General features: G+C 42.5%; 1 protein-coding gene across 1 annotated transcript in view; it reads left to right on the forward strand.

Moving 5' to 3' along the window:
* The first annotated feature begins 6,494 nt into the window (after nucleotides 1-6,494).
* CPA6 (carboxypeptidase A6) overlaps nucleotides 6,495-17,971 on the forward strand; it is a 150,577-nt gene continuing 139,100 nt past the window's right edge. The window contains exons 1-3 of the mRNA XM_025210220.1: nucleotides 6,495-6,558; nucleotides 6,627-6,702; nucleotides 6,801-6,887. Of these exons, the coding sequence (XP_025066005.1) occupies nucleotides 6,495-6,558; nucleotides 6,627-6,702; nucleotides 6,801-6,887 (227 nt within the window). The remainder of the gene's footprint in view (nucleotides 6,559-6,626; nucleotides 6,703-6,800; nucleotides 6,888-17,971) is intronic.

The raw sequence follows: 17,971 nt of genomic DNA on the forward strand, positions 1-17,971 counted from the left end.
TAAATACAAAGACAAAAGACTCATGAGAAAGGAAAAGAGAGAGAGCAGAAGATATAATAGGACTCACCTGAGGGTAAGGAGTGCATTAAACCACTGCTGCAGTATAACCTCACAAGAGGGGATACAGAAGAATCCTGCTCTTAACCTACTGTTCTTCCCAGTTGTTTAGCGTGATGGTAGAGTGGCTGAAGTTCCCTGTCCACAGTTTTATGGAGCTCCTGTCCCACTGGGGTGCTACAGCTGCAGACCTCCCTCAAAGGAGAGCGGTGCCTGTAAGGAATAATACAACCCATATGGATTCACCAATAGCACTTTGCTGAACACTGATTAACCTACTTCATATTTCTCTAAAAATGCAATGTGTACATAAAACATGCACTTGCTGGGTTAACCATATGGGGCTTTCGTAAACTATTTTATGCTCAGTTATAAACCTGCAGGTTTGTTACACTGCCAAGACACAGCTAGAATCAATATTCTTCAGTCTAAGCAAAAGTTTTTCATGCACACGTCAGAATCAATGGGTATAGAAAAGATCTTTTGTCAAAATATGTGAATGTTATTTGTTGTGCTAAGGTGTTAAGGAAAAACAGGTAGCACAAGTTATACAATATACATTTTTACATTTGCTGATGCAAGAGTATGCAGCATCTATTAAATGTAAAAGGTGCAAGTGCATTGTTTCTGTCACTAGATGGCAGGAAATTAAAGTAAATTATTTCCAGTAGCAAACTGCAGATTTCATATTGATCACCTAAAGAATAAAGTCAGACTGAATGATACATCAAATGTTCTGGAGCAGAATCTATTTCACAAAATGTTTTTAGAACTGTTTCAATCTGAGAGAGTGTTTATTTCATTTAGGCTGCAGTCTGTTCAGTGACACAAAAATTATCCCTCTAAATGTTTACATTTATGTAGTTTACTACAAAGGAATTTAAGCCACAAACTTTATATCCCGCAAACATTTATAAACATTATTACATGACACAGGTGTGGATAGGAACTCCCTTACATATAAGAAGGAAGTCAAACTTCAGCACTTAAGCCACTTTCCAATTATTAGCAATCAGAATGAGACCTAGTGCAAGGGTACAAATTATCCTGTATTGTCTACCGCAGGAGTGTCAAATTTACAGCATGCAGGCCAGATCTGGCCCATGAAGCCCTATTATCTGGCCTGTGGGTCTCTGACCAACCCTGTGTGCAGCCAATCTTGTGCATGGGCTGGACCAGCACTGCAGGCACTGCACATGGCATAGGGCATCAATCCAGGAGTGTGAGTGAGGCACTGCATGCTACACCTGTATGGAACTGAACCTGTGTGCTGGCTCTGGGGCCAGTCCAGATTGGGCTGCACCAGAGCTAGAATGCAGGGCCAGGCCAGGCAGGCACTGTATGCAATGCACACCCCATCCCACCCCGATGAGCTGTATACAGATGCATGCATAGGCCCTGCTCCAGGGCTCATTCTGTACATGGTGCACAGAGCCAGCACAGGGCTCACTACCAAACTGGTGCCATATGTTGGCTCCACCATGCATGGACAGCCTTGGGCCAGATCTGGATCAGCATGCGGGGCCAGTCCTGTGCATAAAGTATGCATGCTGTGCTGGTCTATGCACCACATTCAGAACAAACCCCAGAGCAGAGCCAGTGAGCATTGCATGAGCTGCACAGGGCCAGCAAATAGCATACACTGAATGCAGCGTCCCACTGGACTGGCTCCAGGGCAGCCCAATCTGGCCCACCCACTGACACTGATCCAGCCACTAGTGCCAGATGAGTTTGACGTCCCTGGTCTACTTCATGCTTTTAAAATTTACCTCTAAACCTTGTTACTGGCCAGTGTTAGGGAAATGATACTGGACAGTCTAACCCTGAGAATTTACCACTTAGTTGAGTCAGTGGAGGCCAAATTATCTGCTTCTGCAGGAAATAAGTTTTTTATGTGGGCATTTCTGCAAAAATTTATTTCTGAAGATTTCCCAGCATCATCCTAATGAAGGATTTCCTGTCTCAGAAAGACAGCTCACAAACCTGGTAGATCCTTTGTATTCCATGGAAGGAACTAAACCCCTACAGTAATTTTGGCTCCAGACAAATCACTGAACTCAATTTACTAGAAGGTTATGAGGTGTCACAGGGCAACCTTAATTCCATATTAGACAAGTTTTTCACCAGTTTAAAAATAAATAAATATGTTATTTTAATAGAAGAATCTCTCTCTGAGATCTACTAATGAGGAATGACATGTATTATTACTGATGTACTTACCTGACAGGTGCATTTGCCTAAAATGACTCCTAGATCCTAACAATATATAACTAGGTCTATATCAATATTGATATTGGTGTCTATATCTATAGACCTATAGACCTATATATAGTTATAGACATCAATATTGATATATAGTTATATATTGTTAGGACCTAGGAGTCATTTTAGGCAAATGAACCTGTCAAGTAGGTACATCAGTAATAATACATGTCATTCCTCATTAGTAGTTCTCAGAGTGCTTTTTAGAAGGAGCTTGGTATCATATCCCCTTTTTAGAAAGGGAGAAACCGAGGCAGAGAAAAGTGAAGTATTTTGCCCAAAGTCACTTACAGCCTAGGGGCAGGACTGAAGACACAACTTAGGCTCAGGCTGGTACGCTAAACACCAGAAAACACTGTCTTGCATTAGCTGTGCAAAAGCCATTAGCACTTGAAAACCTGCTTTCACTGTGTGGCAGCTTCACGTGCAGTAGCTTATTTGAAGGGCACGCACTTCCTTAGATATACAGCCTGTGGTGTACACAAAGCCAGACCCAATACCTACCCTCATGCCATACATTTTTGCTCTTCCTTTAAATGCCTCCTAGCCTTGCGCAGATCCAGAGGGGGTCTGGTAATTTTATAATCTGTAGTGATTTTATAATTTAGTTCCTGGTCAGTGATGAATGTACTGAATAGCATAGGACCCCCTACTAATCTTTGTGGAAATCCACTAGAAATTTTCCCATTGGTGACTGCTTTCTGACGTGTTAGTTAGCCATTTCTTAATGCATTTAATGTGTGCTTTACTGATACTGCAAAGTGCTTATATTTTTAACTAGTATGTAATGCAATACTGATTCAAACACCTCACAAAACTATGTTGAATTTACACAGTTACCTTTATTGACCAAACTTGTAACCACAAAGAATGTCAAACAGGCATGATTTCAAGTCTATTTTTTCATAAAACTAGGTTGAATGATATTTAAAATATCTAGATGGGAATACACTTAATTAATGGAAATCCGTATTAGTTTTTCCATTCCCCTCCCCCCCGCAACCTACACCCTCACTCCCACCGAGATAAATGTCAGGCCAAACAGTTACCTGGGTCATCCTGTTTGAACTTGCCAAATATTGGTATAACTTTAGAACACTATTGTCATCTGCAATGTTCTCAGTATTCTGAGATTTATTAAAAATTAACATCGGTGGGCAAGAGGTTCCCTCAGCCACCTTTTTAGTTCAAGTAACGTGATGATTTTAAAATGGCTTATCCCTGGGTAGGTGTTGTTTAACATCATCCATGGTTACTAATAGACTGGAAAGTACGTAATCATTCTCATGTGATATGAGCACATAATGCTACTTTTATTTTATTGAACATGTCTGCTTTTTCTACATCATTATTAAAAAATTCCTCTCTCTACTAGCTCTATTCCATTGCTACAATTTCTTTTTCCCCCTAATATATTCCAATTATTTCTTATTGTTCTTATCCCTGCTAGTCATGGGTTTTTTCCCCAATATCTTCAGTTTTTCCTACACATTTTCTACACTTCATAAATTCTGATTCATAACAGTTCATATTGTTTCCATTTGTTATATATTGCCTTTTTATTTCTAATTGCAACTTTCGCCCAATAAACCAGAATGGGCTTTTAGCCAAACTTGTCCCCTTTCCTGAGTGGGAATCTTGGTGTTTTAGTCATCTATGAAATCTTTTGTAAATGACTCCCAATTTTCATTCACATTTTTGTCTAAAATTTTCCTCCTAATTTATTTCATTCACATTTTCCTTCAATTTTATTAATTAACCATTAGAAGCACCAAGTAGGTATAGGCTGGACTGTCTTTTGTTTTCCCATATTATTGAATGCCAAGATCATTATGCAGCCACATGCTTTTAGCCCAGCGTTTAATTCACCTTTGTTTATTATTATGTTGAATGCAGTTTTAAAAACTGAGTTCCCTTGTGTTAAATGCAAATACTTTCTAGATATTATTAAAACTCTAATGATATTTTACTACTGGCTGCTATAAAAACTCAAATAATATTTTATTGCTGGGATATCCAGAATACATCTTCCTAACTGAGGTACTCCCAAGACCACACATTTTTATTTCCACACATTACAGCCAGATGCTTAAAGAGTTACTGCTCCAGTTCTATTTGTTGGCCTGTACAGACCCCCACCAATACCTCCTCCTGGGCTTTATTAGTTAGCACATTGACCCACATATCAATTCAACAAGCTCAGGGGGCTCCAATTTATCAGTAATGCAAATATAGGCAACAGTGGCTTTAAGGCAGGGTCTCATACACATGCTTTTTACCCACCATATTCTTCCTAAATGAATTATATCCAGAGTTGTTCCAATTATGCATATCATCCCACCAGATTTCAGTAATGCTAACTACAGTATATTGAATTTCTTGTCACTAATGGATTCCTAGCATTCACATATTAGCAATTAGAAAGCACCTTCCCTTTACACTCCTTGCTACATAGCTGCAATTTTCTCACAACATGCTGTGTGTGAATTTATATCACAGCTACCTTTTTAGCACCTTCCCTTTTGTGCTGCCAGTTTGACACCTTACTGGCTGCTCAGCATGTCTCCAACTAAAAAGATTAGCACCTCATGTGTATGAAATGCAGATCATCATATTTATAATACCCGCCTCATGCTCCATGATACTACAATTTTTCAGATACACACTCGTCAGACAGGCAATGATTCTCATGCATTAGTTTCTGTATTCTTTTACTTGCAAGACTGGAGGATTCTCTAAAAAAATCACTTGGGCTATCTTCTACAGTCCTCATTCAAAAACCTTGACATTTTCTGTAATCTCCTTATTCTACTATAAACTGATTACAGCACCTGTGGGCTCCTCCCAGCAGGTGTCCACTGGCTGAGGAGCTTCTCAGCAAGTCCACAGCAATAAACAAAAGTCTTTAAACAAAGAACACACACACACATCAACAACAATCTTGCTGTCCTGTCCTGGACATTTGGAGGGGACCCCTGTGGTTCAGGCGCTAGCACAGCCATCTGGCCCCACCAAGCAGTCTGCAGTTCAGCATGCCATCTGCCTCCAAGTCACAACTGTTTCCTCACAGGTTGCTACCCTACAGCTTTGCTCTCTGGGGTTTTAATCTCCAGTGAGACACTCCCTCATCAGCAATCTTCCCACAGCTGCTGCTAACTCAGCAGGACTGGCTGCCTCCTCTTAAAGGGAAAGGCCACCCTGTTATATCCACATGATGCAAAGTCATTGGCTCTTCTATGTATCATCAATTTCTATTTACCAGATGACTTTAGAACAACACTATCCTGTTGTTCTTTGCCCTACATTTTGTTGTGCTATAGATTACCAATGATGATTGCTTGCCTTTTCAGGATGGCTGAAGAACCTTTCTTCGTAGTTCCACATTGCACAGGTGCCCAGAGTTTCAAATGAGATAACCATATGTATATTCTATCATATGTATGTTCTAAATTAATTATTCCCACTGTGGAGTAGTTGGCTTCTCTGTAACTGGCTGCAGAATAAGAATATATCACAGATGTTTTGCACAGGGATGGGATCCAATATCTCCATATTAGGTTAGGACCACGTAACTGAGAGAGCTGCCAAAATGTGTGTTTATGTATAAATCAACTTGAAATATTTTAAACATCATTACCAAAATGGCAGAGAATGTATGAAAGGGACCTGAAGAAAGTATCAGTTCACTTCTCTCACTCTAAAAGACAAAAAAATATTCCAGCAGAGGTAGAAGATTACTTTTGACTGGAAAAGGCATTAGCACTCAGCAATCTCCTCTTTTAAATACTGAAACTACTGAATCTTTAATTTGTTAGGGAAGAGATTATCTTGTTTGTCAAATTGCATGAATGTCTGGATTAGGAGATCCTGACTGAGAAAGTAGTCTCCACAGTCAGGCAATAGCATAATTCTGATATCCCAATGTATTTGACAAATCTCCTAGAGTACCTAAGGATCTGAAGTCCATTTTCTTGGGAAGAGAAGTCTCTTTTCCCTATTACATGCTCTTTGCCTTATAAATATTGCTGAGGGAGGTAAAACTGGGATACTAACCAAATACATAAGCAGAACGCTCCTGATAGGTGCTATATGGCCTATACAGATCCCCAATCCATTTTCATTTGTCCACAGTCCAGTTGTTGCACCCTCTAAGAGAAGATATTGAGTAAACTGACATGGGTTTCCAGGCAAGAAGGACCCATAATTCCATCATGGTGATGCTAAATGTCCCAGAGCAAAGTGAGTCAGGTTCCCTGCAGAGACAGAGTTCCAGCATAACCTGGGCTTGTATGGTATTCTTATGTCAGAATATAGGATTCTAGAAGTGCTGGCAGAAATTGTATTGTTCAACATTATCCCCAACAAATACTCCGAGTACAAGAGGTAAATCAAAATAATTGAGAATGTTCCACCCCACACTATTCTTCTTCTGAGTTCACAATCCATAGATATCCTATATCCTTTTTTTGTCATTCTTCTAGATGGAAAATACTTCATTTAAATAAAAGTTCTAAATTTGAGACACACTTAGATTACACAATACAGTACAAGATTATCTCCTACTTTTGGTAATACATCAATTAGGAATTAGACAATAGTATCTGAAACATACATTTTTAAATGTGGTGTGACAGTGTGTTGTAGTTCAGGGGCTCCCAATCCCTGGGCCGCAGCCTGGTACTAGGCCGCAAAGCACTGGCTCCCGGTCCACGGGAGGGCTGGCTGCCAGACCAGAAGTGACTGGCACATTGTGGACCAGCAACCAACTCTTTTTTATAATGTGTATAAAAAAAGGGTTGACTACCTGCCCACAGTATGCCAGTCACTGCTAGTCTGCAGTTTGCTGATCCACAGTCACTATTGGTCTGCAGTCACTTCCGGTCCACAGTTTGGCGGTCCACAGCATAAAAAGGTTGGGAAACTCTGTTATAGTTGGTTAAGTCTTAAAAGGGTCCCTAACTGTCACATGACAGTTTGGAGCAGATAATATAAGGAAGAAGAAGGTTTGAATCAAAGGTTTGCCTTTCCCTCTGCTGGGTAGCTAACATGAGGAATGCTTCTGGAGATTATTGCCTATTATATTTTATCTTATTTGCTTAAATCAACAGTAAAACAAATCCTGAAGAAAGGGGCTTAATAAGACTAGGGCATGAAGCTTTATTTCTGCTCTCTCCACCGGGAAATTGCCTACCAATTCACAAGTGAATATAGACATTTCCAGATTTGGGTTTCAAAAAATCAAGGCACATGAAAAAAGTGTTGTTTCTAAAAGTCCAGATTAAAAAAGGTTGTTGAGAGATGTAAAACAAATTCATGATTAAGATCTGGCCTGCTCTAGTGGAAAACAGTTTATTAGAAACCTTGAAAAAAAATTCCCCCAAAGCTGTAAGATGATTTCATCTGTTCCTCCATCAGCATAGCAGAAGCCATAGTGTGTTAGAAACAATTTTACAGGTCATATTTTATAACTTGGGAAGTTTTGAACTGTACATAATCAACAGTAATAAAGAAGTTGCCACCATAAGTTTTTGATTCAGGGAAGTTCTTAAAGATTACTTAACTCTGAGTATAGTATGTCCCTTAGTCCAATAGGCCACATAAAAACCCAATCTTGTTCCTAATGAAATCAATAGAAGATTTGCCCAATTAAGTTGATGGTAAATCATGCTGACACAGCACAAGAAGAGTTGTTTTTTATGACACAAAGTCAGTATACTTCTTATGCTTATGGTTCTAATATAACCATTTCTGATACCCCCAAAGCTACCGTGTGTATGTCCTTTCTTGTTTTGCTATTACAAATTTCTGGCCAAAAGTACTGTGAACGCACTCAGGATCATCACATGCCAAAATAAAGAAAATACACACATGTCAATGCAAGTTAGAACTGGTTGGTCTAGATTGCCCTATTCCAGTGGGAAAGCCCATGGAAATTCAGCTTATTCACCAGAGTTCAGTAAGGATCTCTGCAAGTGCCAATGCTGCCAAGATGTAACTTTCACATTTACAGGATATAACAGAATATGTGCGTTAAATATGCTCATTGGTTCCCTCTTCTATCCCTTCTTCCCAACCCTTGTACTAGCTCAGTAACTTTACTCATCTTCCATGGTTCACTTAAAACTGGACATTTTGCAGAGCTATGCATCCAGTTCTAGGAGGGGAATACCACATTTCTGATAGATCTGAGTAATTCAACATTTCTATATTTAACTTATGTAAAATCTGAAATGCATACTACTTAAGTACATACCCTTACAAGAGTCATTCAAGCTTGAAAGAGAATGGTTGAGATATTCCAAGCATACATGGCAAGATGACCTAATAATTAAGCAGTATTGAGGGGAAAAAGACAAGTTTCCTGCTGGCATTGCAGCAAACAGATGAATTAACATCTGAGATAACATCTGAGAGGGTGTTTCCATTTCACCTATCTTCAGGAAAATACTGTTTCTCTTCCTCCTAGGAGCACTCATGCAACAATGTAATTATAGTCCACAGCAAAACCCTTGCAGCTGTGAGTTAATTGTGAAGTCAGCAGGGGTTTAGGTTGTAGCCGTGTTGGTCTAAGGACATAAGCAGACAAGATTCCTTGGGTGAATTTGATATCTTTTATTAGACCAACTCAAATAGTTGGAGAAAAGTTATTAAGCAAGCTTTCGGGTTCAAAAACCCTTCGTCAGGCTAAGGAAGTTTCAGCAGTTGGTGTGTGCTCTTCCTGGATGGAATTGTGAAGTCATATACTTACACTATGGTATATTTTATTGAACTTATTCTTTAAAAAATCTCTTTTATGCCTAAACCGTTTCATATGGACATATGGTAACCACTAGTTTATAGAAATGAAAACCAACCACTGTCACGTTTTGGGCACTGTAACATCTATGGAACGTATATAAATATTAACGAGTTCAGAAGTCATGGCAAATTCTTACAGTATGTGCCCGCCTCTGCTCTAATAGGTGTTCCCACGCCGCCTTTGCCCGGGCCCAAAATCTCGTGTGCCCTGGGCTTATGGGTGAGCCCCAGAGGTTACCCCTGCTGACGTCAGGAGGACCCCTTAACTCGCCTGCCACGGCTTTGGATGGAACTTCAGTGGGGGGTCCTCCCTTGGGGCAGCCCCCAGGGTCGGCGCATTCCTCGGCGGGTACTCTCAGGGCTCCGTCCTCCCCTACACCTCGGCCACTCGCCACCTTAAGTTCGACTTCCTCTGGCTCCCACGTTGTCCTTGGCCTGCCACCCTCTCACCCCCGACTTGCCGGCCGTCAATAAAGGTCTTCAGGCGGGGTGTACAGCCTACTGGGGCGCCAGCCCGGCCCTTCCACCTCGGCACCTACTCCAATCCTGCGGCCCGTGATGCAGCCGGTTCTTCCGCTGGCTCTGCTGTCTATGGTGCGACCGGTTACCTCACCGGCACTACAGCCTGCAATGCGCCGGTTCCTCCACCGATCCTGCCGCTTGTGAGGCAGCTGGTTTCCTCACCGGCTCTGCTGCCTGTCACCCAGTCAGCTCCTCCTCCGGCTCTGTTGCTGGTGCTGCAGCTGGTTTCCTCACCAGCTCTACTGTCTGTTACCCAGTCAGCTCCTCCTCTGGCTCTGTCGCTGGTGCTGCAGCCGGTTTCCTCACCGGCTCTGCTGTCTGTCACCCAGCCAGCTCCTCCTCCAGCTCTGTTGCCGGTGCTGCAGCCAGTTTCCTCACCGGCTCTGCCGACAACCGCGGAGCCAGCTCCTCCACTAGCGCTGCTGCCAGTTTCTTTGCTCACTCGCTCGGAGCCTGCTCTGGCTCCGCCTCTTTCTCTCCCTGCCGCTGCGTGTGGCGGCTGATCCCCTCCTCACAGAAGCTTGCTCCTCCGGTCTCCTCCTCTCAACCGCCCCGCTGCCTCGGTGGGGCCACTTTTTGTTCCTTCCGGGAGGCATCCTCCGCCCCCGCTGCTCTGCCGCAGCCGGATAAACGCCCGGCTGATCACCCGCGCCGGCGTCCTCGGCGTGCGCGCCTCCTCCGGCTCTTCTGGCTCTGCAGGAGGTAAGTGGGACTCTTTGCTGCCCCGGGGTTCCTTCGGCGTCCCAGCTCCCCTGGGACACAGTATTTCTAAATAAATATGTTGATGGTAGGTGCTATAGGGCTTGGGTCCTCAGTGTGATGATGTCTCCCCCCCTCAACCGTTAATGGGTTAAGGAGGTATGATAATTGTCTCCTTTGCCCCTCCCCGATGTTGTATTCTCACCTGCCACATCTTTAAGGTTTCTGGTTAGTATTAGCAGGAGGTTCTTGCAAAGAAAAGGGGGGAGGGGGGAATCACCTTGGATCACCTGGCCAGATGGATTTATGGGGCTCCTCCTTCCCCTTTACCCTGACCTTACCACACCTCAGTTGTTAAATCAAAGAAAGAAAACACAATAACTTCTGGAGTGACTTCTTCCCCAGGCAGAGCTGTACAAACCTCGGTCCTTCCAGACTTAAGGGGTCCAGGTTGCAGCCCAGCCACTGGCCTCACTTGGGACAATCTGATAAGTCCACTTGTATATCAAAAGGGGAAAAAAATATTTAAACCCTCTCAGCTGATCTAAGTACACAAAGTAAAAAAAGAACTGAATACCATCCCTCCAGGCTCCAATGAACAGTCCTCAATAGTAGTCCTGCCTTCTGGGAGGGCTGAGCTCCCTGGCTCCTCGCCATTTCCCTCTCCCTTGCTTTCTTTGAGAGAAAGGTTCCTGCCCAATCATATCCCATCACCCTGGACTTCCATGGCGATACTTCCTCTGGTGGAGGTCCTCCGATCTCCTTTGCCTTCTCCCCGGTGCTTTGATCCTGTTTGGCTCTCAGCAGATCAACATCAGTAGCGGAGCTCCCTAGTGCTTCTGGCTTCCAAGTGCTAGGTTCTCCCCTGGGGTGCCCCTCTCTGGGGCCGGAAGTACTTGGCCCAGCGCATCCCAGGCCAATTCAGAATGAGCACTCACTCTGAAAATGTGCCTGGCTGCCACATGCACCAGTGTGACCTGCCGGTCTCCTGAGGTAAGTATGGGTGAATTCACCTTTCTTTTCTGGGGTTCTTCCTCTGTTTCCTCCCTTTCTTGACAAAATATTTTCCTTGTTCTTCTTTCTTCCCTGAGGTATAAAACCACTGAAGCACATCCTTTAATTGTAAACTGTGTTCTTAAAGTTAAGGAAATTAAACCCCAAGCGCACACTTTTTTAGTGTGTTATGTACCATTAGGTGCCTCTGAGGTTAGTCCTCTTCGGGCCAAGATAGACTAAGTTAAACTTTGTCTGAGTCTGAATATGATCAGCCAAACTTTGTTTTTTTTTAAAGAAACTATTAGAATAGATCAGTGGTTTTCAACCTTTCTTCATCTGTGGACACTAAAAAATTATGAATGGAGGTATAGACCCCTTGGAAATGTTGAGTGGAGGTGCAGACCCCTTTGAATTGTAAGTGCGGGTATTCACATACATTTGATTGATCATAGTCATCTTTCGTGGACCCCTTTGACACAGGGTCCACATACCACAGGTTGCAAACCATTGGAATAGATTATCAGAGCTAATTTGCGTGTACATCAGATTTGGGATACAATGCACTCTTAATTACAGACGGGCAGATGACCTAGTGGTTCAAGAATAATACAATGTTAGGAAATCTGAGTTGTATTCTTGCTTCTGCCAAAGACTTACTGTTTGATCTTGGGGATGTCAGCTAACCACCCCATGCCTCAGTATCCCCCATCTACAAAACAATTACAAGAATGCAAACTTCACAAAGAGTACATTCCTTAATGACTGCAGAGCCTTTTGTGACCACAGGAGGGTAGAGGCTATTAAGAATAATAGGTTTAATGGGCTATTAAGAGTAAATACACATGATTTGTGGAGGAAGTGGAGGAAATGCTTCAGGACTGCCATTTTTATGTTTCTAGGCCTGCTATTATTTTTAATCAAAAGGAAAGACTGAAAAAATGCCTGCATGGTGGAAAGATTGCCATCCCATTCAGCTGAAAATCTTTTAAGTCCAGGTCTGGAAAAATCTCTCTAGCGTTAATCCTCTGTAAATGGCAGCAGATGTCAAAGACTTACAGGACTAACTCCCTACTAAAAAAAAACAATCTATGAATTACAACATCTAGGTATAGTCATGCTGCAACTTTTTGTCTACACCAATCATGGAAAGGGGTTGTCACAAACATCACATAGGCAATACCATTTTCAGAATTTCTAAGCCCCTACCAGATGTGCAGGTAAAAGCATAATAAGATCTGATGCACAACCCACAGAATTGTGCTTCCTGCTATACCACACATGCATGGCAAAAGGCATGATTGTGGAATCAAGCATCAGATCCCATCATGCCTTATTGCCACTGCAGGGGGAGCTCAGGATTGGCAGCAGGAGCATACCATGCACTCCCTCAGCTGGGAGCCTGCAGCTGATGGGGCTCCCAACTGCAGGGGTGCACCATGCACTCCCATGGCTGGAAGCCCCACCATGCCCGTAGCTAGGAGCCCAGATCAGCTGACAGGGCTCCCAGCAACAGAAGTGTATTGTGCACCCCCATGACTGTGAGCCCAATCAGCTGCAGCTCCCAGCCTTGGGGGCACAGGGTGCACCTCCATTGCTAGGAGGCCAGAACAGCTGACAGAGCTCCCAAGGTGTTTTTACACGTGCTCAGGGAGGGCAGGGAGAGAGCGCTTTAATTAGAGTGTCTCCAAAAAGAGCTGCTTTATCTAAAGCTCATTGAATGTACTGTATTAAAGTACCCCACCACCATTTTGAAGTGCAGGGACACTGATACATGAGAGACAGAGGCTGGCTGGAGCATGGTAATTACCAGACTCCAGCAGACTCGATTAATTGAGTCTGCTCTGACACGCTGTAATTACAGTGCATCAGAGTAGCCTCCCGGCTCCTGTACAAACACCCCCACACACAGGGGTGCATCTGCCACATGTTCAATTAATGTCATGATAGGAACTAGCCATGAAGTTATTACACATTTTTTGTGGAATAACTTTATGGTTTATTCCTTGCTTTATAATGCCATTAATTGCTTTAATGTGTAGCTGGGTCACAACTTAAGACATGATTAACTGGTTAATCACGTCTTCAGTATAACATGTGGCAGGAGCCTTAGGCAAAGACCAGGCACAAAGGGAACACATCTGCTTCAAGAACAGACTCTAGCTCTTGACAGAACAAACTTTCCTACTGCTTGTCACAGCTCCCTCAAAAAGACTTTATTAAAAAGAAAAGAATTCTATGCATAGGCACATGCCTGCATATACTCACAGACATGCAAAAGGTGCTCCAAGACTAAAAGCTTGCCCTCAAGGGAAGGAAAAGAAGTTTAAGATTATGCAACACCTTGTAAAAGCCCCTCTGATGACATCTATCATGATAGTTTCTAAATACTAGTCCTTCAAAACATTCTTCTATAGGGCCTTTTGCTGATCTGTCCCTCGTATTTTCCATTACTGGTAGTCTCTTTGAACTACTTCTAAAGCATACTACTCTGATAATTTTAGATACAACATGCAATCCTATATACATCAAAAAACATGTTCCATTGAGAACACATTCCTAGACAAGGAAGAGATGCTGCTTCTTTTGTGTGAGATGGAGGAGAGTAGAGAGGGGGTAGAATAATGGAAATGATGTAACTTTAGGAATTATTTAAAATATCTAATTTAGTTTTATCACAATTCAATACCTTGGACATTTAGCTCCAAGTGAAAAAATTCAGCAAGATACAACTGTATGGAAACTCTTGTATGACAATAGCTAAATATCAAGGTTTTTCACATTAAAATTACTCTTTTATAAAGACATGTAATTCAGTTCTAAGCCTTAATTACTTCTGAATGCATTCATAAAGGAATACTCATTACTAGGTCATTATTACAAAATGCTGTTGAACTTGTATTTGTCCCCGTGCTTCCATCTCCCAACATGCCTACATTGCAGTCTTTGTCAGTATACTGAAGCAGAGACAGACTTAAGCTACTTTTAAAGTAGGTAGTAGTAGCCTTCTGCTTGTGGTTAGTGCAGTCTGCATAACCAATACAAGAAGCAGGGTAAATAGTGACTAGGCCATGAGGAGCTTTGTGCTGACACAGCAACCACAGCTAGCTGTACCCAACCAGATACTCTGAAGCTCATCTGAACATATTTATAGTGCACTGCAGTCACAGAAGGCATAGATCCAGATAAAAGGTATATAAGCACCCAACTCTCATTTATAAGCATTTACTCACATTAAAATCAATGGGAACTTAGCCACCTAAAACAGAGTTAGGTGCCTAAATACCTTCTGGATTTGGCCACAGTGGAAACATACCTTCAGTGTCCTTCTGGTGTTTGAACCAAATTCAGCTCTCTGTGGTAAGTAAAAAAGACATGGGCAATTTCTCATTGCATTCCCTTCCACTGTCTTTGGTTTTAAAGGGTGGTTTTCTCTTCTGTTCATTCTTTCATCATATTTCTAAGAGCATGGCAAGGGTATCTCCAAAAAGAAACATATCTGGGGTAAAATATGGCCCCAAGAAAGTCACTGGCAAATGTACTGAGTTCAATGAAGCAAAATTTTGTTATGGGAGTAGCTAATATGTTGTTTTTTGCTAACATTTTGATAGCTGACATATGACTTAAATACTGCAGGGGTGGCACAAGGGAGAAGGACATGTAGCAGGAAAAGCAAACAATTTGTGGATGTCAGATAAAGCAGTGGATTAGTTTTCCTGCTGTTTTATTGCCCTCTTGTGCTCCCTCCCTCCACATACCAGGCATGCTCAATTGCATCTGTCAACCTACAGAAATTTAATGTACATATAACTGTCATCCCTACAGCTCAATATAGGCTGTATATTCTTTGCAGCAGGGACTATGTATTTCTGCGTGTTTTTACTGCACCTACTACAGCGAAGCAGCAATCTTGCCTGGGCCTGTGAACATTCCTGTAACACAAAGAACATCTAAGAACAAGATTGAGGGGATTTTCAAATTAAAAGGTGGTACACTAGAATAAAAAGATTATGTAATAAAGAATAAAAAGCCTGGGCATAATTGAATGAAATAAGGAATATGTAATAAAGCATAAAAAGCCTGGTACAAAAATGCAAGTAGCATGTTAGAAATTAAGGGCATTTATTGCCAAATAAAATCGAAAACAGACTTTAAAAACTAAGAATATAAGAGCGTAAGTGAAAGAAAGAAAATGTGGCTTATTTGTCTGCAGGCAATGCAATGTAATATAGCTAAGACAGTTGCTACATCATATGCTGGAGAGAGTAAAACAAATGCACACAAATTTACCCATAGTTAGTATAATTCTACTCAAACACTGTATCAGAAATAATTTTGAGCCTTTAAACAGGTACTAGAATGTTGTTTTGTTACAGGCAGCTCAACAGACAGGACACTGGTAAATGCACAAAAAGGAATAATCCAGCACTGGCAGAGAGATGGACTAGGTGACCTAATAGGTCATTTCCATCTCTAGCTTCTGTCATATGATTACTGTTGGATTTAGTGCCAGCATGGCAGGATACCAAGGAATATGCTAATTTACTTTTCAACCATTAAGCACCAAGTATGCATGATTTCATACAGTCCTTTTCAAAAAGCTCCCTCTTTCCCACTGAAACATTAATAGGGATTGTACAGTATTTCTCTCACATGTTCAAATCTCAGCTGGTCTTACTGTTCCCTCCCTGTATTTCTTACCGTCAAAGATGCTGAGAATCACTGTCTGTGAAGCACTTTGTGATCCAGTTATGAAAGGCAATATAGTACTAAAAAAGACACCATCAATTTGTTATATATCAGAAGGGCTTTTTAGGCTAATATTTTTCCAAGCAAACATTGTGTTCTTCAAAACTTAAAATTATTTCAGGCAAAAAGATTCTTCTGCATTTTAACTTATTTGGAGCATCTGATAGAACTTTGTGTACAGTCATTTCTATGGTTTTTCTTACATTCCCCTTGTTTGTGCGGGCTTTTCACACAGTAACAGCCCAGAAAAACACCAAATCAAAGCATTAGAAAGTGTGATTTGGCCAGGAGACTAAAATGATATTTTACATTCATTTTAAAGAGAAGTTTTTTTCAGTGTACTTCTGTGGATTTTCTTTTCTACTCAACTGCTCTTTAAATCAGAGTTATAAGGGCTGCCAAAAGACTTGAAATCCCACCTATCTTCCTTTTCTCCTCACATCTTTTAATCTCTACTCATCACTATTGAGATTTTATGCTAAGTTTATCTTTGTCTGTTTATCAGATCAAACTCTTCAGTAAGGCTAAGAAAATCATGGAAACAGCCCACGGCAAATGAGGCTTCTTGTCTGCTTACCATCTCTCTACTAGACTAAACATTGCTCCGTACATTTGGGTGACACCTGTAGGCTACAGGCTTGGGATCCTGCAATCAGGATTCATAATAAAAGAACTAGGGTCATAAAATGAAACTAGTAGGTAGCAAGTTTAAAACTAGCAGAAGGAAGTTCTTTTTCACCCAGCGGCCGCATCCCCACGAGTGGGAACGTGCACTTTGCAGTACCTCAAAAGCTTTTGAGGTGCTGCAAAATGGACACAGTGCACATGAAAAGGTTTGCTGCACTGCAGATTTGCAGCACAAGGCCAAAATTAGATACTGGAAAATCCTACAGGCTAACCCAGTAAATGGTAGGATACAAAGGCATAAGTTAACTTTTCAGCCATGAAGCACCAAGTATGCATAATTTCATACAGTCCTTTTCCCACTGAAGCATTAATAGGGATTGCACCCTATTTCTCACACATGTTCAAATCTCAGCTGGTTCTACTATTCCCCCCTGCACTTCTTACCTACCACAGAGATGCCAGGAATCACTGTCTGTGAAGCACTTTGTGATCCAGCTATGAAAGGCGATATAAGTACTTAAAAAAGACACCATCCATTTGCTGTATATCAGAATGGCTTTTTAGGCTAATCTTTTTCCAGGCAAACGTTGCGTTCTTTAAAACTCAAAATTATCTCAGGCAAAAAGATTCTTCTGCATCTTAACTTCTAGCCTTCTTAACCAGCCTTCCCTGGGTTACAAGGCACAGGGACAGCGCCGTACCTAGACTTCTGGTGGCCCCAGGCAAGCTTTCAGTATCAATCTCCCCCCCCCCCCCCCCCCCTTTCGCCAGAGATAGTGATAATAATAATCCTTATTTTCACCATTTTCGGGCCCCCTTTCTGCCCATGCTTGTGTCCGGCCCTGCACAAGGGACTGCCTCAGGGATGTGGCTTTAGGTTTGTCCAGGAGCAGCACAACACCACAGCTCACCCCTGCCTCTGCGGGGACGTGTTCCAGGGGAGATGCTGTGGCAGCTAGGCCAGAATATGTATATATATTTAACCCCACTCTTGGTGGCTTCCCTTCCCCGTGGCCCTACACAAAGCCCCAGGGCTGAAACGCCACGTCCCTTTGTTCCCGTGTGTGTGCGTGTGGAGCCCTCACGTCCCAGAAACCTTCCGACCCGCTGTGGCTGCCCGCTGCCAGCCCTGGCGCGGCGCCCCGGGCAGGGCGGGCGTGTGCGGCGGCACGAGCCCTGCCTGCTCCCCCCCGCCCGCCCGGCAGCGCCCTGTCACATGCCAGGGGGAGGCGAGGGGGGAGCCGGCAGCGCGGACGCCGGCTTT

Source organism: Alligator sinensis, unplaced genomic scaffold (assembly GCF_000455745.1).
Source record: "Alligator sinensis unplaced genomic scaffold, ASM45574v1 scaffold1102_1, whole genome shotgun sequence".
Taxonomy (NCBI): domain Eukaryota; kingdom Metazoa; phylum Chordata; order Crocodylia; family Alligatoridae; genus Alligator; species Alligator sinensis.